This window comes from Gopherus evgoodei, chromosome 2 (genome assembly GCF_007399415.2).
Source record: "Gopherus evgoodei ecotype Sinaloan lineage chromosome 2, rGopEvg1_v1.p, whole genome shotgun sequence".
NCBI lineage: Eukaryota > Metazoa > Chordata > Testudines > Testudinidae > Gopherus > Gopherus evgoodei.
The window spans coordinates 268,531,571-268,553,784 of NC_044323.1; the positions used below are offsets into that span (position 1 = coordinate 268,531,571).

At 40.2% G+C, this 22,214-nt stretch overlaps 1 protein-coding gene across 4 annotated transcripts in view; it reads right to left on the reverse strand.

The window, feature by feature from the left end:
• The window catches only part of CSMD3 (CUB and Sushi multiple domains 3), a 1,232,975-nt gene that overhangs the window by 821,680 nt on the left and 389,081 nt on the right, over window positions 1–22,214 (reverse strand). For all 4 annotated transcript variants that reach the window (XM_030553724.1, XM_030553722.1, XM_030553727.1 and 1 more), the window contains exon 6: window positions 20,290–20,402. In XM_030553724.1, the coding sequence (XP_030409584.1) occupies window positions 20,290–20,402 (113 nt within the window). The remainder of the gene's footprint in view (window positions 1–20,289; window positions 20,403–22,214) is intronic.

Genomic DNA, 22,214 nt, shown 5'->3' on the forward strand with positions numbered 1-22,214 from the left:
GTCACCAGGTGGTGCAAAGCCAGTGTACCAATTTCAAACATCACACACTCTGTGGTGCCCAGAATAGACTGCTTGTCTGAAAAGGCAGTACTCCAGTTCTTCTTGGCTGGTATAATGGTCTCCAGAGGCTATAGCTAGCCAATACACTTTACAGCATCCCTGAATCTGCCAGGGCCAGCAGAGAACTGGTTTCATAATCAAGAGCTGCAGCTGTTGCAGGGGGAGGTATAGCTCAGTGGTTTGAGCATTGGCCTGCTAAACCCACAGTTGTGAGCTCAATCCTTGAAGGGGCCTGCTAAACCCATGGTTCTGAGTTTAATTCTTGAAGGGGCCACTTAGGAATCTGGGGCAAAAATCAGTACTTGGTCCTGCTAGTGAAGGCAGGGGGCTGGACTTGATGACATTCCAGTTCTAGGAGATAAGTATATCTCCAATTATTAAATGTCTCTGTGGTCCCTCACCTCCTTCCCCTAAACTGTGCTCAGTGGACACAGTTGAATCTAGCACAGAGCTTTAATGCATCTAGATGAGTATAAAGATAGAGATAACCAACACATCCTTCTCTAATGGTAAATCATGACACCACAATCTATTGCAATGCCTTAAAACACTCAACAAAATTGAGGATAAGGAAAACAGTGGATATAATTTCTTTATGCTCTCAAAAAACTTCCAATAAATTCCTTTACAAGTGATTATTAAAGAACATTTGTAACTTCAGAATGACATAAAGAGGTAATTCTGGATTACAGACTGGGTAAATATAAAGAATCAGAATGAATGGCCAAGTGTCATCACTAAAAGAGGTTAATAGCAGCGTTCTTATGAGGTCAGTGCTAGCATTGGTGCTGTTCTATATATTTATTAAAGAACTAGAAGACAATTGTTAATTGGTAAAACTTGCTGACAACACAAGTTGTTTAGATTAGTCAGAAGACAGTAGGGAGGATTGAGATGGGTCCAAGGAAGGTTAAACTGATCATAGGAATGTGGTGTTAAGTGGTGAGCAGTGGAGTGGAGTTCTGAATTCCAAGAGAATAAGATTAAGATTTTTCAGTTTAGAGAGGATAAACAAATGAGACTATTATAAAGGGACTATAGAATAATGAATGGCATAGAAAAAAAGCAAAGGGATGTATGGATTTTCTCTTTCCTATAATAAAAACAAGAGGGCAATAAATTTAAAATGAACAAAAGGAATGCTTTAGTGTAACATATAATAACTTGTGGAGCCCATTCTTGCAGGATATTATTTAGGAAAATATGTTAGCAGGATTTAGAAAGGATAAGTCCTTATGAAAAACAATAGCATCTACTAAGATACAATAGCAAAGGTAAATTTACAAAGGCATCCAGTCTTCTGGTTTAGGACATACAAACCATCAACGAGGGTCAAAAAATATCTCCCAATGAAATTCTATTCACAATACAACACGGGCATAAAGAAAGTGCTACACATGTTTTGAAATTGAGAGGATGCTGGAAGAGGTATAGTATATTCCATTAAAAGTGAATTATAAATGTGTAATTATTAGTAGTCACAGTAAAACCTAATTGAATTCATCCAATCAGGAAACAAAATTATACCATATGACGTATGTGTCCAGACACACTAGCCTGAGCAATGCCTGGATATTTTTTTTAGAAAATAATTTACTTATAACATTCCACAATCTTCACATCTAGAGTTATCAAATATATCAGAGCAAATGATTCACATAACATAGGATATGTATAAAATCTCACTTTTCAGTGAGTGTTCCATTTTCTAGTGCTCTTTCTGGCCCACAAGAGAATACAGCTTACTAATAAAGGAAAGCACTTCATATGACAAGAGTTGAATACCAGAATATTTCCTAATGAACTCATATTGCCATTAGCTAGTTAGTGCTGAATTTATTTCAGAATGAATAAATGAGGGCCATCTTTTGAGGGAATAAATATATTATTTGTAAGTGAAAACACTTCTGAGTTATTTCTGTTCAGATTAAATATGATATAGTCGTATTTATCAATTAATTTTTAGCAAGGGAAATGTTAGGCAGCACTATAAAGTTATATGGAAGAACTGGTGAAATTTAATAAAAAGTTCTATCCTAAGTGAGATGCAGAGAACTCTCTAGGAGACCAATGCCATTATGAAACTATTCAGGACCTATTCTGAAATGTACTTAAGACTATAAGAAAAGAGGTCATTTCTGCAAATGTAATTGATGCTATCAGCATCGAGAAGGTAACAGGTAGGCTGTTAAGCTATAAAGCGTACCTCTTTTGTGCAAGGTACAATGGTTCTGGCTCAACAGCACCTGCTATGCTAGTAAGCTCCAGTGAACTATTAGTCAAATAACTTCAGATAACCTGTAGACATTTGACTGAGTATACATTAATCCTTAATGTATTTAGAAAGGAGTGACACACAGGGAATCTGTTGGGCTGGATTCTACATTTTATAGAGAAACATCTTGGGCTGTGATGGGAGAACACACATTGAAATTTGTCCAAAATCATGTGATGTCCAAGATTTTCAGAAGCAACTAGTGACTTCAGATAACAATTTTTGGATGTTTAACTGAGGCACCTTAAAAGACATCTGATTTTCAGTGGGGTGGAGTACTCAGCACCTTCTGAAAATCAGGTCCTTTTAAGCAAGTAGGGTGCCGAAAATTTGAGGCAAACATAATCACCAGTCATTTTTGAAAATGTTGCCCTGCTGTTGAAAAAACACTGTGTGCTTCCCCTATCCGAGTGCCAGCTCCACAGCTCCCATTGGCCAGGAACCACGACCAATGAGAGCTTCGGGAGCAATGCCTGTGGGTGCAAGGGCAGCGAACGGAGACTCCCTGGCTGCCCATGCAGCATGGTGGCCACAGGGACCCAGCAACTGCTTCCTGAGAGCCACAATAAGTGATGTCGGGACCCCACACCTCAAACTTCCTTCCCATACCCAACCCCCTGCCCCAGCCTGAAGTGGGGTGGGGCTGGGGATGACAGGCTCAGGGCTGGGGCAGAGGGTTCGAGTGCAGGGGTGTGAGGGCTCTGGTTGGGGCTGTGGGCTCTGGGGTAGGGATGAAGGCATTGAGGTACAGGAGGGTGCTCTGAGACTATGGGGGGGAGAGAGGATTCTCTCCAGCTCTCCCTCCTTCCCTCCGCAGCAGCAGCATCTGGGCTGGGGCTTCAGGATATTCGCCCGTCCCATAGCCCCCACAGGTCCAGCCGGGGCTAGGTTTGGGGCCAGGTGCCCTGCGACAGGGCTAGGCCAAGCCTCCACGGCTGGGTCTGGGTTGGGGTAGGAGGATCCCGTACGCAGCAGGTCCAGACTGCAGCAGATTTGCCATAGGGGTGACCACTCTGCTGTGGCCGGTTTGAGTCTGGGCTTGGTTTGGGCCAGGGGAGGGGCGCCCCTCCCCAGGCTGAGGCAGGTCCCTAGGTGGGTTCCCTGAGCACCTGCGCAGTGCTAAATAGGCTGCTGCATGGCCAAGAAGCTTAGAGGGAACTTAGCCTGCAGGACCATCACACCTACTGCTTCCCCTCTATCCACAAGGTTTGTTATCCTGTCAAAGAAAGCTATCAGTTTGGTTTAAAACAATTTGTTCTTGACAAATCCATGCTGAGTGTTACTTATCACCTTATTATCTTCTAGATGTTTCCAAATGATTGCTTAATTATCAGTGGACAAATCTGGCTCCATGAAATTAACCGTCCTACTGCATATAATATAGTTACTCCTCAGTCCAAATATTCCTCAGTTACAATACCACCTGAGGTTCCAATTCTGCAAATGCTTACCACCAGGTATAGAACTTACTAACACAGATAGGCAAGTAACAGTTTTGTGTGTTGTTGTTGTTGTTGTTTTGCGGGGGGCAGTAGGTTGCTGCCAGATCTGAAAAACTGGAAAACAATTTTGAGTTGAATGACGTTATTTGTTTAGATTTCAGGCATTTTTAATCCTTTGTTTTTTTGTAAAAGGAAATTTGGAAATGAAGGGCTAGGCTCTCAAGCTTGACTAGGCCTGCCATGATTCACCATGGCCAGAAACTCTCATGCTGCACTGTCTCCTCTCTCCAGGAGTAGAGACTATTGCTTCTCATGGGTGATATAGTATGATTATGTATCCCAGATTACAGAAGAGAATGGGAGCATACAGCATCTGAACTACAACTCCCATGAGGTGCCACTGCAGCATTTCTGAATGTAAATATTTTGGCTTTCTGATTAAACTTTTGGTTTTCAAATTTTCACCTAAAAGATTAATTTTACTTTGGAAAATCTCCTGGATCCCCCCTGAGCAATGTATGTCCTGTACCAATGTAGCAAATTTAATCTGTGAGAACATGGACATTTCTTCTGCTTCTAACTTCCTTATGTGAAGTTCTCTGCAAGGGTGAAGGTCTACCAGAATTCAATAAGCTTTTTCCCAATTAAAAATAATAATAATAAAAAAAGTAGATAAAGCTAAACAAAGTATGCAAGTGCCTGATTGGAAGAACACTATCCCATAGGAAAGTTTCTGGCAGCGATATGAAAAATATCATATGCCTTGGGAAAAAAACCAAAAACACTTTGTTTAAAACAGCCTTTAGTAAGCATATTTTGGGAGCTTTACAAATTAGCTTCCTTTCAAAAAAATACCCACAGATTGAGGGATTTTGTTGCAAAATGCTCTTGTTTTAAATGATAAATTAATGTTACATGTTGCTGAGTTAAGACATCAAGATGAAGAGATGAGAGATTCTTGGATCATCAGAGCAAACTCAGGCATCATCCGTATCCAAAAATCTACAAGCCTGTGTCTGCTGCTCTGGTTTTGCTGCATTTTGATGCCATGCTCTGTGAATATTTCTGTCTGTGAAGATCCTTGTTAAGAAGCGATAAATATGAGGTCTTCTCCTCTTGGTCTTTGATCACCATTTCTCATGCAGAGTCCAGACATGCTTTTGGAACTTTTATGTGAAGACAGGCAGCTTGATCCACATCTGGTGTAAATTGTCATAGTTACACTGAGATCAATGAAACTACACTGATTTACACCAGTTCAGAATCTGTCCCGTTGGGTCCATTAACAATGCAGTATGTTGACATCTCTTTTTCAGTGTATGAAGTGGTGCAGGTGCTCTCAAATGTTACCGCACCCAGAAAGATGGTGTAAAAGTGTCACGCTGTACCTCAGAATAACTCCCTGTAACCCCCATATTCACCACTTTTATATGATTATGATATATTGTGTACAAAGCTTGCCTTGTCAGATATCATTTGAAAACTCATGGACTACTGAACATCATTATCCTGTTAACATGGGTGTATCATCATTGTATTTGAAGTCATGAGATTTTGCTATATGTTTGTTACTGAAACACATTCTGAGTTTGGGGAATGCCCACAAACTAACTCTTTAGAAACAATAAAAGAACTATAAACAAGGGACTTGCATGTCATCCTCAGAAATAGTTCAAGCCTCACATACAAAAAGGGTGTGAGCAAGAAATCTACAGTTCACCTGAGAGACATGTTGAATCTCACTTATTCATCGGACTCATTGTCTGCACCCCAGCAGCAAAGTGAATGGAGAGTATAAAATAAGAGACAGTGACATCATTAGTAGGCCTCACCGTTCCCACTTCCACAAACCAGGAAAGATTGCTTGGAGGTCAAAGACCAATCAGTGAACTGAAACACTATTGCTATTCCAGGCTCGGGATTCTGTTGAGTAGAGACTATCCATCATGCTGGAACACATTAAATTTAGGGCTGTCAAGCGATTAAAAAAATTAATCACTATTAATCATGTGATTTAAAAAATTAATCGTGATTAATTGCAAAATTAATCGTGCTGTTAAACAATAATAGAATACCATTTATTTAAATATTTTTGGATGTTTTCTACATGTTTAGATATATTGCTTTCAATTACAATATGGAATACAAAAGTATACAGTGCTCACTTTATTTGTATTACAAATATTTGCATTGTAAAAAAGAAAATAAATAGTATTTTTCAATTCACTTACTGCAAATGCAAGTATATCTCTGCAAATACAAGTGCAATCTCTTTATCATGAAAGCTGAATTTACAAATGTAGAATTATGTACAAGCCCCCCCGCATTCAAAAATAAAACAGTGTAAAACTTCAGAGCCTACAAGTCCAATCAGTTCTTCTTGTTCAGCCAATCATACAGACAAACAAATTTGTTTACATTTGCAGAAGATAAGGCTCCTTGCTTCTTTAAAATGTCACCTAAAAGTGAGAACAAGCATTTGCAGGGCACTGTTGTAGCTAGCGTCGCAAAAAATTTACATGCCAGATGCGTTCAAGATTCATATGTCCCTTCATGCTTCAACCACCATTCCAGAGGATGTGTGTCCATGCTGATGACAGATTCTGCTCAATAATAAAGGTTGATTTTCTTTTTTGATGGTTTGTGTTCTGTAGTTTCCACATCAGAATGTTGCTCTTTTAAGACTTATGAAAGCATGCTTCACACCACATCCCTCGCAGATTTTGAAAGGCAGTTCAGATTCTTAAATCTTGGGTTGAGTGCTGCAGCTATCTTTAGAAATTTCACATTGGTATCTTCTTTGCATTTTGTTAAATTTGCAGTGAAAATGTTCTTAAAACGAACATGTTTGGGTCATCATCTAAGATTGCTACAACATGAAATATATGGCAGAATGCAGCTAAAATAGAGCAGGAGACATACATATTTAATTAACACGTTATTTCTTTAACGAGCATCGTCAGCATGGAATCATGTCCCATGGAACGATGGCCGAAGCATGAAGAGGCATATAAATCTTTAGCACATCTGGCATGTAAATATCTTGCAACACCAGCTACACAGTGCTATGTGAATGCCTGTTCTCACTTTCAGGTGACATTGTTTTGACGGGTTGGATCACAGAAACCCCCTTGGGACCTGCTAACCGATGTGCCAAGACTACTCCTGTTTTCCCTGCCAGCTCGGGACTTCAGCACCCCTTCTTGCCGAGCCATACACTCCTGTCTACTTCAACAAAGACCCAGAGTCTGAATCGCCTGCCCCAATACTGCAAGTTTACCTGAAAACAGCTCATAGAGGTGTACTTGTCTTTAGCACCCAGATGCCCAACTCCCAGTGGCGTTGAAACCCAAATAAATTCGTTTTACCCTGCATAAAGCTTATGCAGGATAAACTCATAAATTGTTCATCCTCTATAACACTGACAGAGAGATATGCACAGCTGTTTGCTCCCCCAGGTATTAATACATACTCTGAGTTAATTAAAAAGTAAAAAGTGATTTTATTAAATACAGAAAGTAGGATTTAAGTGGTTCCAAGTAGTAACAGACAGAACAAAGTAAGTCACCAAGCAAAAGAAAATAAAATGGGCAAATCTATGTCTAATCAAACTAAATACAGATAAGTTCCTCACCAGTTCCAGAATTTTCCCTTTTACAGGCTAATCTCCTTTTAGCCTGGGTCCAGCAATCACTCACACTCCTTGCACACTGTCCTTTGTTCCAGTTTCCTTTCAGTATCCTGGGGAGGTGGAGAGGCCCCTTCTTTAGCCAGCTGATGACAAAATGGAGGGATCTCTCACGGGTTTAAATAGACTCTCTCTTGTGGCTGGAGACCCCCTTTCTCACTCCTATTCAAAGTCCAGCTTCAAGATGGAGTTCTGGAGTCACCTGGGCAAGTCACATGTCCATGCATGACTCAGTCTTTACAGGCAGAAGCCAATTTACACATGGTATCTTGTATGTCTCCAGGAAGACTTCTCATGTGGATTGGAGCATTCCAAGCTCTTTTGTCTGTTAAGTACTTCTGGACTGAGCACTTAATTTGCACATTCCTTTCCCAAGAAGTGATCACATGTTTAAACTAAGGCTACTTAGAAATCAAGCAATTATACAGCCAATGTTCATAACTTTGAACACACAAATGGTGCCTGCATACAACTAGGATGAACATAACCAGTAGATCATAATCTTTACATGTAGCAAAACCCTATTCCAGTTATATCATACATACATTTATGAGCATCCCCACCCCATAAAGCCTTATGGGGTACGCTGTCACAATCATAATTAAGAAGTGGGCAGCATTATCTCCCATAAATGTCAACAAACTTGTTTCTCTTAGCAATTGTCTGAACAAGAAGTAGGACTGAGTGGACCTGTAGGCTCTAAAGTTTTACATTGTTTTGGTTTTTCGTGCAGTTATGTAACATATATATATGCATGTGTATATATATATATATGTATGTGTATATATATATATAAGTTGCACTTTCATGATAAAGAGATTGCACTACAGTACTTGTATGAAGTGAGTTGAAAAATACTGTTTTTATCATTTTTGCAGTGCAAATGTTTGTAATAAAAATAATTTATAGTGAGCACTGTACACTTTGTATTCTGTGTTGTAATTGAAATCAATATGTCTGAAAATGTAAAAAAACATCCAAAATATTTCATAAATTTCAAATGGTATTCTACTGTTTAACAGTGCAATTAATTGTGATTTTTTTAAATTAATCATGTGACTTAACTGTGACTAATTGACAGCCCTAATTAAATTTCATGGTGGTTCTGCGATGTGCACAAATGGGGAGTCGAATAAGACCACTAAAATCAGTTTTACTTGCAACCTAGGACAATATTTGAATACAAGCTTCCAGAGGAAAAAAAAGTTAATACAGTAATCCATTGACCTGACAAAACTGATATTAATCACCAGATATATGGTTTCCCATATCATGATTCCATGGGAATTGTACTGCCAATGTCATTTCCAGGCAAATAGAAGGGAACCAGAAAACTTGGATCTCAGTCCAGGAAAGTGCTGGTGCAGGAACTTACTGCAGGGACAGAGTAACTGAAATCAGCCATTCCATGCCATCGTGGATCATGGCAAATGGTACTGAACTGCTGGCAGGGCAAATCCATATAATTCTGCATTGAACAAATGAAGATTAGTAAGGATTTTACACCAACAGAAAAACAAAGCGAATAGGGCCAGTCAGATCAGACTCTGTATTCCTGACATGGTACATCATTACAGACCTGATTCTCAAGTGTGCTTCTTTACAACTAACTCTAATATTCTGAGCATTCATTTAGAAAAAATCCAGTTCAAAAGAAAGAGAAGGTTTAGGAGGGAATCAAAAACAGATGGGTTGGTGCAGTTTCTCATTTATGCTTAACACTCAGCAGATTGAAAGTTAAGCAGGAAGAATTCCATCAGATTTCACTTCCAAATCATCAGTCAAAAACCACCTGCTAAATTTAAAGAGCTAGAAGCTGTGAATACAAGACATAGCAATTCATCCTGGGAGAAATTTACCCTCTCAGAAAAAAAAATCCTTTCTGGTATTTACACTGTAAAACAGTTACAGTTACATCTTTTTTTTGTCCTGATAGCTTTAAGAGAGTCTCTGCTCTAGGAATTTGCAGATCTTATCAAGGAGCAATTCCTTCCATTCAAAGAAGGAGAAGCTCAACTGCAGTCCATCAAAGAAAGAACTTGAAGTGAAAGTAACTATCCTAAAAGTTACTCAGTGACTTTGAATGGAGAATGTTGCTTAAATAAAAATGAAGTAATGGGGGTCTGCAAAGATCCGGGCAAGACTGTGCTTCGCCAACAGACAAAAAACTTCAAATATAATAGGTCACATTGTGCCATTTAGGCAGAGGTCCATGTTGGTGGCTAGTTCTGAGCCACATCACCCAGGGCGAACTAGTAGAGGGATTGTACCTCATCTGTCCCATGGCTTCCCAGTTAACAGGCAGAATATATACTTTGGATGATACTGCAGCCTGTTCTCCCTGCTACGTTTGACCAATTCCATAGACCAGTATGGAGGGAGGATAGGACCATTTCCCTGCCACCACCACATCCTTCCCATCTAACTCTAGAGTAACTTGTGGTCCTCCACCTACTTTGTGTCTACTTTCCCTGCTGTACAAGGACTGTTATTTTACCTGATTCTGGTTCACTGGGATGGAAGGCCTCTTGGTCCTTACTTCCATACCCTGTACAGACAAAAACTGAGGCCAGACCCCTGAGTGATGCAGTCAAACTTATCTAATCCTTGGTATAAAGATAATTAGGTTGACAGAAGAATTGTTCTGCAGACCTACCTACTGCTTCTTGGGAAGTTGGAATATCTACGCCAACTGGAGAAAGCCTCTTGTAAGCGTAGGCAGTGTTTACCCTGAAGCACTACTGTGGTGTAGCTGCAGCAGTGCAGTTATGTGGCTGTAGCGTTTTCAGAGTAGACAATATTCCTTGTTCCTCTCTGGATGGAGGAGAATTAAGCTACTTTACTTCTGAGTGACAGCATCCACATAGGAGTATAATGTGATGTAATGTAAGTACATTAATGTCACAGCTTTAGTTAAATTTCTCTTAACTTTTCTGAGTGTCATAAGAACATAAGAATGGCCATACTGGGTCAGACCAAAGGTCCATCTAGCCCAGTATCCTGTCTACTAACAGTGGCCAATGCCAGTTGCCCCAGAGGGAGTGAATCTAACAGGTAATTATCAAGTGATCTCTCTCCTGCCATCCATCTCCACCTTCTGACAAACAAAGGCTTTACCCAGCCTGGCTAGTATCAGAGCGGTAGCCGTATTAGTCTGGATCTGTAAGAGCAGCAAAGAGTCCTGTGGCACTTTATAGACTAACAGATGTACTGGAGCATGAGCTTTCATGCTCCAATACGTCTGTTAGTCTATAAGGTGCCACAGGACTCTTTGCCATCCTGGTTAGTAGCCATTAATGGACTTAACCTCCATGAATTTATCCAGTTCTCTTTTAAATGCTGTTATAGTGCTAGCCTTCACAACTGTCTTAGGAAACAATTTCCACAAGTTGACTGTGCACTGTGTGAAGAAGAACTTCCTTTCATTTGTTTTAAACCTGCTGCCCGTTAATTTCATATGGTGACCCCTAGTTCTTATATTATGGGAACAAATAAATAACTTTTCCTTATTCATTTTCTCCACATCACTCATGATTTTATATACCTCTATCATACCCCCTTTCAGTCTCCTCTTTTCCAAGCTGAAAAGTCCTAGCATTTTTAATCTCTCCTCATATGAGACCTGTTCCAAACCCCTAATCTTTTTAGTTGCTCTTCTCTGAACCTTTTCTAATGCCAGTATATCTTTTTTGAGATGAGGAGATCACATATAGGCAAACCTTTAGCGTCTGGAAAAAAGGTGCCATATTTACAGCAATGGAAATTAAAATCTTCTGATAAACCAAAAACGTTAAAGCATGGTCAGCAACTATCTTAAACTCCACATTGTGTCAGACTCTTTGAGGGACCATTCCCAACGGTGGTTAGGTCAGTCTACATAGACAGAAAATCCCTGGCATCTTTGCTGAATTCTCCAACAAGGGTGCCTAGTACTGTCAGTTGTTATAGTGGTTTTTGTGAGGTCATCAACAGAAAAAAAAAACCAGGAGCTGAACAAAGACCATCAGCTAGCTTAAGTGTGATTACAGATAAGATAAGGTAATAACAGCTTTCAGCTTCTGCTTAGAACTGACAATGTGCCTTGGCCCACATCCATGCTAGTGACCCATGAAGTAAAAGGCTCTGTATCCCATTGTCGAATCCTTGAGGCAACTGTCAAGAAAAAGCAAACACACAAAGCCCATATGTATTTTTTGTTTTAGGGTTTGAGAAAGATATTTGAATTTCTGCATGGTTCTGTACTGTGTTAATTCATGCTCCAGCTTACTTGGTACCAGAAAAGAATAAAAAGAAAGAGGGAGAAACAAAGAACAAAACAGTAATGTGAAAACAGTCCAAGCAATTTAAGATTAGCATCCAAAGTACGTTTTTTTACATCAATTTAAATACACGAGTCACTGTCAACCACTAGAGTAACCAGTCCACATGTTGCTTCATATTTACACATATTTTTAGGTGTATGTGCTAAAAAAAAGTCTCTGTATTTTTTCTCTGATATACCCATTAACTTATTTCCTCTCTTTATTTTTAAAATTAGGTTTCTATGATAAAGAATGTTAACTGAAGGCAGATCATGCTGGGAATTCAGCCAACAATAGATTACTGCTTTGTACATAGTTTTAGCACTGTAAAAGAATAATCATCACCAGTATATAGTGCCAAGAAAAGGGAAGAGGAGGCAGAGGGAGGTAAGGAATGCTTTCAGCAATTCAATATACTATAATAAATATAGGTCTAATACAATAATATATCATAAAAATAGGACTAATGCTAGAACATTAAAAGATTGATGAGAAAAAGAGACAAAGGAGATGGCGGCTCTCAAAAGTTTATATAAGAAGATAAGGGGGATGAGGCTTGTGTAGAACAAATAACAGAAAAAGCCACAACACAAGACTTGGTAGCAATGAGGAGCTTTAACTACCCAGACATCAGTTGAAAATGTAGTATGGCAAAATACAAAGTTCTTGGAATGTGTTGGCAACAACTTTTTGTTTCAGAAAGTGGAGGAAGTAACAAGAAAGACAGACATTTTAAACTTGATTCTGACCAATAGGGAGGAATTTATTGCATTTTGAATGTAGGCTGAAAGTGATCATGAAATCATAGATTTCATGATTCTAATGGAAGGAAGGAGTGAGAACAGCAGAATAAGGACTATGGACTTCAAAAAAGCCAACTTCAATAAACTCTGAAAACTGGTAGCTAAGGTTCCTTAGGAAGAAAATTTGAGGGATAAAGGAGTTCAGGAGAGCTGGCAGTTGTTCAAGGAGATACTATTAAAGACACCACTGCAAACAATCCTGATGCAAAGGAAAGACAGGAAGAATAGTAGGAGGCCAATATGGCTCCATCAGGAGCTCTTTAATGACCTGGAAATCAAAAAGGAATGCTTCAAAAAATGGAAACAGGATGAATTTCTAAGGAGTACAAAAAATTAACACAAGCATGTAGGGCGAAAATCAGACAGGCTAAGTCAAGAAGTGACTTAACACCTACCAAGGGACATAAAATGCAATAAGAAGTTCTTTAAATACATTAAGAGCAATAGAAATATAAAGAAAAGTATAGGTCTTCAATTTAGCCGGGAAGAAGAGCTAATAACTGATGACATCAAGAAGGCTAAGGTGTTTAATATCTATTTTTCGTCAGTTTTCACTAAAAAGGTTAATGGTGGCCAGATAACAAAAATAATATTAACATGGGGAGAGAAATGCAACCTAAAAGAGAGAAAGATCAGGTTAAAAAGTATTTAGATAAGTTAGATATATCTGAGTCGACAGGGCCTGATGAAATTCATTCTTGGGTACATAAGCAACTAGCTGAAACAATCTTGGAATTGTATTAGAGAAGTAGCCGTGTTAGTCTGGATCTGTAAAAAGCAACAGCGAGTCCTGTGGCACCTTAGAGACTAAAAAATCTTGGAATTATTACAGGTTATCTTCAAGAATTATTGAAGAATGGGTAAGGTCTCAGGACTGGAGAAGAGCAAACATAGTACCTATCTTTAAAAGGGGAACAAAGAGGACCCAGGGAATTATAGACCAGTCAGCCTAATTTCAATTCTTGGAATGATACTGGAACAAATTATTAAAACAATCACATTGTAAATACCTAGAGTATAATAGGATTATAAGGAATAGCCAACATGGGTTTGTCAAGAACAAAACCATGCTAAATCATCCTAAATCCCTTCTTAGACAGAGTTACTGACCTAGTAGATATGGGGGAAGTAGTAGATACAATACATCTTTATTTTTTACTAAGACTTTTGGCACAACAAGCAAACTAAGGGAATGCAGTCAAGATTAACTTACCATAAGGTAGATGCACAATTGTTTGAAATACCATACTCAAAGAGTAGTTATAGTTCACTGTCAAATTGGGAGGGCATATCTAGTGAATTCCCTCAGGGATCAGTCCTGGGCCAAGTACTACAAAGTGTTTTCATTAATGAATTGGATAATGCAATAGAAAGTATGTTTATAAATTTGCAGATGACACCAACCTGGGAAGGGTTGGAAGCACTTTGGCGGACAAGATTAGAAGTCAGAAACAACCTAGACAAATTGGACAATCGGTGTAGATTCAACAAGATGAAATTCAATAAAGATAAGTACAAAGTACTACACTTAGGAAGAAAAAATAAAATGCACAACCACAAAATGGGGAATAACTGGCTAGGTAGTAATAGTACTGCTGAAAAGGGCCAGGTGGTTACAGTGGATGTCAAGTTACATACGTGTCAACAATATGATGCAGTTGTGTAAAAGCTAATACCATTGTGGGGTGTATTAACAGAACTGTTGTATATAAGATATGGGAGGTAATCGTCCTGCTGTACTTGACACTCGTGAAGCCTCAGCTGGAGTACTGTGTTCAATTCTGGTCACCACATCTTAGGAAATATATGAACAAATTGGAAAAAGACAAGAGGAGAGCAAAAAAATGATAAAACAGTAGTGGGCAACCTGCGATCCATGGATGCATGCGGCCCATCAGGGTACTGGCTGCCACTTTCCAAAGCTCCCATTGGCTGGGAATGGCAAACTGCGGCCACTAAGATCTGCAGAGGGCTGTGCCTGCGGATGGTCAACATCAGCAAAATGTTTCACGGCTTGCAATCAGATTACCCTGATGGGCTGCATGCAGCCCACGTTCAGCAGGTTGCCCACCACTGCAATAAAAGGTTTAGAAAACTTGACCTATGAAAAGTGGTGGATTATCCAATGGACTAAGAACCCTGGAGCCTTGGCAGAAGCTGCAGGGTGCCAGAGGAATCCTCAGTGCCCCGACCACAGTACACAGCAGAAGCACTGGGTGGATGGGAGGGGCAGAAGTCCCAGCTCTGGTCCCACACAGAAGTGAGGGATGGAGAGGGAAGCTCCAGCACTTGGACCATGGCTTAAGCCCCGGGGGGGAGGAGCTCTCACTCTCTGCTGCAACACTGGGGCCATGGAGGGAGGACAGAGTTTCTCTTGTCTTGGGACCATGTGGGGGGGTGCAAAAAGGAGCAAACGGGTTATGGGGCTGCAGTGGAGGCAGGCAGAATGGGGCTGGAGCATGGCTAGAACAGGGCCGGGGCCATGGGAGAAGGGGCAGAGTGAGGTGGATCCTTGGGTGTGTCCACAGGTAGAAGGGATGGGGAGGCCTCCACACTTGCTTGGCCCCAAGGCCCCAGGAAACCTTAATCTGCCTCTGCCTATGAGGAAAGTTTTAAAGTACTGGATGTGATGCTGTATAGAATACATGGGACACTTTATGATATTGTTGATACTAATATTATATAATTGCAAGGAATCTGACCAGATATGCCATGTGTATCTGTGAAAATCTTACAATTTGCCAAGTATGATAATATTGTTTTTATGTTTGTATCACCTTTCTCAGGGGCAGCTCCAGGCACCAATGCAGCAAGCACGTGCCTGGGGTGGCAAGCCGTGGGAGGCGGCCTGCTGGTCGCTGTAAGGGTGGCAGTCAGGCCGCCTTCGGTGGCGTTTCTGCAGGAGGTCCAGCGGTCCTGCAGTTTAGAAGGCAATTCAGCATCAGGTACGCCGGCGCGGGACCAGCAGATCACCCCCAGAACCGCCGCTGAATCCATGTGACCGGCGTACCTCCCGCAGAAACGCTGCTGAAGGCTGCCTGACTGCCATGCTTGAGGCAGCAAAAAATATAGAGCTGCCCCTGACCTTTGTATTACGAGTTATATATATGTACAGATATGTATAGTATATCTGTATTTCCAGAATTGTGATGTGTTTCTGGCATGAACACTGCCTAGCCTATTTGACGGCCCATCAAGGATCATCACGTGTACAATGAACCCACTGAAAGAAAAAGGGGATACACCTTATGAGTCAGCAAGGTGTGTGGTATGCCAATGGACAGAACTCTAAGGCTTTTCCATGCCATGTGTTGTAAAGCTTGTGTTATGGACACAGGAAGTACAAACCAAATGGCAAAAGACCATAAAAGTCAGCTGCATCATCTCCATTTTGTCTTCATTCCTGGTTTCTACCTCTGGAACAATTTTTCTACAAATGAAGCTCTGAACAAAGGACTGAATGACCCATCCAAGTTGTGGATGTGTTCCAGAAGGACTTCTAACCCAGCAAACTCACCAATACTGATAAGAACCTGAAATATAGACTTTGATGTCTCTGTATGTATCTGACTACTTCTTGTTCTTTCTTTTTTTCATTATAATAAGCCTTTAATTTTAGAAACTAATGGACTGGCTGGCAAAGTGGTATTTGGGGTAAGATCAATCTAATATTGACCTGGCAATGTGGCTGGCCCTTTAGGGTTCAGAAGAACATTTTGTATAGTGAGCAGAGGTTTTTAAACAACTTCTCACTGCACTGGGCCTAGGTGCTGACTGAGAGCCAGAGAACTGGAATGCAATAAGGGAGCTGTGCTATTTCTTTTTTAACTTCATGATAACCAGTATGGGAGATCAGAAGTACAGTTTGTGACTGGTTGGTGAGTCAAACTTCAGGTTAACCACCAGTTTTGGTAGAATCTGCTCTTCTTGTGCAGCCTGCCCTGACGTTGGCACTTCCAGTGAGGGCTACCCCTGGCACCCCAGGTTACACTGGCACATTTAGTTTTGAGAAAAGATGACTGAGGAGGACCTAATAATAATCTTGAATATTTTAAGGATTATTATAAAGAGGACTTTGATCAATTGTTCTCCCTGTCCAAAGGAGGTTGCACAACCACAAAATGGGGAAGAACTGACTATGCAGTAGTTCTGCTGAAAAGGGCCCAGTGGTTACAGAATACCTCATCACTGGAGGTTTTTAAGAACAGGTTGGACAGACACCTGTTAGGACTGGTCCTTGGTCCTTGGTCTTGGTCCTGCCTCAGCTCTGGGGGGCTGTACTTGATGACCTCCCAGGGTCCCTTCCACCTCCACATGTTTATGATTCTATGTCAGTGGTTCTCAAAGCTGGTCCGAGAAAGATCCTGGCCGGCCAGGTTGGTTTGTTTACCTGCTGCGTCCGCAGATTCGGCTGATCACGGCTCTCACAGGCCACAATTCACCGCTCCAGGCCAATGGGGACTGCAGGAAGAGGCACAGACTGAGGGATGTGCTGGCCGCCCTTCCCGCAGCCCCCATTAGCCTGGAGCGGGAAACCGTGGCCAGCGGGAGTCGCGATCAGCCGAACCTGTGGATGCGGCAGGCAAACAAAATGGCCCAGCCCGCCAGGGGCTTTTCCTGAACAAGTGGCATACTGGCTTTGAGAATCTCTATTCTGTGTGACAGTATGAATAAATATGATATGAAATAGATATGGGCAAGTACTGTCTGGGAATTCCTGACCCAATTAACAGTTGTAGAATTCAAATCTTCCCAGCACAGATGAAACTTTTGAACTTCGTGATATTGAGATATAGTAGGGGTTAGTGTGGCTGGAATGGCATGACAGCAAGATGTCAGTTGTAGTCAGGGCCGGCGCTACCATTTAGGCAGCCTACGCAATCACCTAGGGCACCAGAATAAATGGTGGGCGCCGTTTTGCCGGAGGGGGTGGCAGGCGGCTCCGGTGGAGCTGCCGCAGTGGTGCCTGCGGAGGGTCCCGTGCTCTGCTGCTCCGGTGGAGCTGCCACAGTCGTGCGGCTCCGGTGGACCGCCCGCAGGCATCATTGCGGCAGCTCCAGCGGAGCCGCGGGACCAGCACGCGGGGCGGCGAAATTGCCGTCTGCCTAGGGCGCTCAAACCCCTAGCGCCGGTCCTGGTTGTAGTGCTAGTATGCGGGAATGTTTAGACTTGTGAGAGGCAGGGAGGGAAGACAGGAGAAAATTATAATAATGTATGTGAGAACTTGGAGTTTTGTAGAGAATGGGTAGGTTTTAGCAATGCAGTTACTACAGCAATTACAGGAACAGTACAGCAATATTACAATTTACAGGATGTTGAAAGGATTGATGGCTAGCTTTCAGAGTTGAGTAGGGGAAAAACATGAATGGAAAACCACCACACCTAAAACTCTTATTTCTGTTTCATTGCTCTTCAACATAATAGTTTTGAACTGCATGTTTTTACTTGCTACAGAATCTATTTTAAAATGTCTTACCATCACAAAGGTAAAACCTTAAAATACAGTTACCCACCAAATAAGCTGCTAGAAAATGAGCATCATCTCTTTCAAGAAACTGGTTGGCCTATCACAGGAAATATTTTTAATTAATATATGAGATTTCTATGGTAAGGATTGTTTTATATGCTCAAACTTATGTGATAGCCTGTCACTGGCTCTGAACCATACCTTTCCCTTCCACATTACTGCATTTCCCCATTCTCCTTTATCATGGTTAGTTTGTGACAATGTTTGCAAGTTTATTTATTTTACATTTTAATTTTAATTATCTTTTTTCACTTGCCAGTTTTCTCTCCTCTATCTGACAGCCTGTCCTCCCTCTTCCCATCCTCAAGTTTATAAAGCATTTCCTTTCTCAGGTATGGGAAACTACTGCATTATTTCAGATCTCACTATGTGAGAACAGCTGATGAATTTTTAAGTGAACCTCACTTTATAATTTTTTGGTTTAGTTTTTTTATTTTGCTTGTAAAGTGAACTTTATCATTTGTAAAGGATTCCAGATTGTCACCATTAGAAAGTGAAGAACATAATTTAATCGATAAAGAGGAATGAGAGAAATTGAGCATGTTCAGATTTCATATGCACATTCACCATATGCCTCAAACACAATGTGGTGGGAACAATTCTAGAAATCGGACAGCAGTTCATTCTCCTTGGTCATTTGTTCCTTGGCATCTCTACCAACAATGCCAACAAGGGTGTACACTGTATTGTAGTTTTTTCATATGGACACACGTCCACTTGATAACTGGACTGAGAGCACCAACTCATCTCATTCTACATAAGCCACCAAATCAATTATCAGATAGTTTTTCACTACCAACCTCGGACTGGCTTTGTCTAATGACCTAGTTGTGAAAGACTCCATCATATCCTATTACCAGTCCCAGGAGCTAGCTAGTTTACAGTAAAGAGGGATTTTTGGTATGAAGGATGATATAAAAATATTTTTTTGTATAACACTGTTACAGAAAACTTGCATTTTCTAGAGAATATAATTCTCAACTTATTTTTATTGTCACTTTTTTCATTCCTCTTTGGAATACTCATTTGACCTAAATTCAATTAGGGTAAACACACCAGGGCTCCATAACCTGGAGCAGACCAAGGTGCACATTTTAGTTTGCTGAACTGCAAGTCAGATTCAAGTCTGTCTATTCTTGAGTATCTGAGGCATGGTATCTGAGGCATGGCATGCCGCACAAAGTTACAAAAGGCTTCCAATAATAAACTACCTGTCCAAACACACTGTATTTCAGGAGTATGTATAGCTTTATCCTAGTTTAGTTGCAATATAAGACTCATCTAAATATCAGATAGATGGGGCTTGATTCTGCAAACACTTATGCACATGGGTAACTTTTCTTCCAGGCATAATTATGTGTAGGATTGTCATAAAAATTATAAAAAAGATACTGCAGGTAAAATCCTTTTGCTCATCTTATATGGAAATTCTCTAAACAGATAAATGGAAAATTTATCTATAACAAGGGTTACTGTTCCCTGAAGACCAGTTGAAACTGTAAATATATTATTTACAATAGTGGGTTGTGTAAAAGCAGATACTATTACCAAACATTATAGAAGCTACATTTTCATTAGTACTTCATCTTTATAATTATCTTGTTCCAAGCAGTGAGATGCCCAAGTTAATGCCTCAGATACTTTTACTCTACTTATTCAAAATTATGCTTGTTCATAAAAGCAGTGGATAAGGATCCTAACAAGGTTAATTAAACCCTCAATAATAAACACAGTGTACACAGAAATGTACTGGATACAATTTCAATTTAGTATGCAGTTCATATGCACTGTTTTACAAACATGCACTATTATATCATTTTGAAGAGTGGGTGATGTACTTTTAGGATAGAAGTGTTGTTTCAGTATTAATTATACACTACCATTTTGAAGAGTGGGTGATGTACTTTTAGGATAGAAGTGTTGTTTCAGTATTAACTATACACTACCTTTCAGAGTTCCAGATTCCTCTTAAATGCTAAGCGCTTGCACAGCAACTATCTACTTTGGTCTATACTGTAATTTAATAAAGACTATGTTGTTCCCACAGCAGGGGAATGATCATTTATGCATGTTTGAACTATCCATTTATAATAGATTAACACATTTCTCTCAATGTGAAATGCAGTAATGTTTACAACCCCTCCCCCTCTTTTTTAACATTCTGGAATGAAAAATGGTTTTAATTAAATATACCTTGATAGGGAGCACTAAATCCAGGGTATCGGTGGTTGCTGTCCGTTACAAAATGAAGTCTGAGCCAGTTTTTGTTGCTGATAATTGGAGGGGGTATATTCATTCCAGATAACCTGAGTTATAAAAGACAAATGAAATAAAAATAATTAATAGAGGGTAGACAGAAAATATCATCAATGCTGAAGACCTGGAGTTCTTTTATTTTTTGAAGTTTGATAAAAATCCTTATTTTTAAAGAGGAAAAAAAATGCTTTCTTCTAAACATGCTCTTATTCAGATACTATATGTGACAATGAATATGCCTTTTTATTTCATGAATGAATATCATATGTAACTCATGAATGGTAAACCTGTGAACAGCAAGTGTCTGAGTTTCCCTAACAAATGGAATCAAGAGGCACATTCTATATACTATCCGCACAAGGCATATACTGTCTATCTAAGGTACTGTGTACCTTGTACTATAGCATCTGAACACCTCAAAACTTTAATGTATTAATCCACACAACTCCTATGGTAAGGAAGTGCTATTATCCTCATTTTACAGATGGGGAACAGAGGCACACAGGGCTGGATTTTTAAAAGTATTTAGGTGCCTATTGAGATACAGATATACTGCAAATGGGATTTTCAAAAAGCACTTAGCTGTCATTTGGGAGTTAGGCACCTAAACACTTTTGAAAATACCACCAAGTGCCTGCCTGCATCTTTAGCTCCCTAAACACCTTTAAAAATACAGTGCAGAGAGGCCAAGTGACTTGCCCAAAATCTCACAGAAAGTTCATGGAACAGCAGAGAATTATCCCAGGACTCCAGAGTCTCAGGCTAGTTCCCTAACTACTGGACCATGCTTTGTTCTTGACATTCTACGTTATGTTTTGATTCATGCTCACAAGTCCCATTAATTACAACGAGAGTTATATATGGGCTCCAGGTGGTTTGTGTCTTGTTTATTCCTAAACACACAGGTATTCCTCTGTTGACCAGTATTTTATTTCAGCCAAAGTTACCATTTTATATTCAGACACTACACATTCCTCTTCCAATTCAAATACCTCGCTACTACCTGTATTGAAACTATTCACGCTTTGTGTTTGACAGAGTGAATATGATTCTATTTTAAACAGTCATGAACAGGGCTGGCTCCAGGCCTCAGCGCGCCAAGCGCGTGCTTGGGGTGGCATGCCGTGGGAGGCGCTCTGCCGGTTGCCGGAAGGGCGACAGGCAGCTCCGGTGGACCTCCCACAGGTGTGCCTGTGGAGGGTCTGCTAGTCCCGCGGCTCCGGTGGAGCATCTGCAGGCACGCCTGCGGGAGGTCCACCGGAGCCGCAGGACCAGTGAGCGGCAGAGCGCTCCCTGCGGCGCGCTGCCGTGCTTGGGGTGGCAAAATGGCTAGAGCCGGCCCTGGTCATGAAGTCTTATCTAGTAAATAGCTGCATGTGACACTTTGACAGAAATGTATTTGGTAGGTTAAATATAACAACTAGAACTGGAATTTCTGTTCTATGGGAAATTTTGACTTTTCCCCCTCTAATTCTAAATGTTAACAAAAAGTGGAAATTTTGAAGTTTGCTGCAAAATGAAAATTCTGAATTTTTTTATTTGAGGGGATCAAAACATTTCATTTTGACTTTATCATTTTGATTCATTTCATTTCATCTTCAATTTTATATTAATTCATTTAACATAATGTATTACATATAGGTAATAAATATATAATATTAAAATAATATTGTTGTTTAATGTAAATTCAAAATGAATCAGAACTATATAGTGAAAGTGAAATATTTCAACATTGTCAGAACAAAATTTTTCAATTTTTCACATTTAAAATTGTGTTCATCCAGGTTCTTGTCCTCAAAAGGGTACCCCTGAAGAGCTACATTGGTTTGCCTTAGGGACAATCTTTATCATATTATAAAATC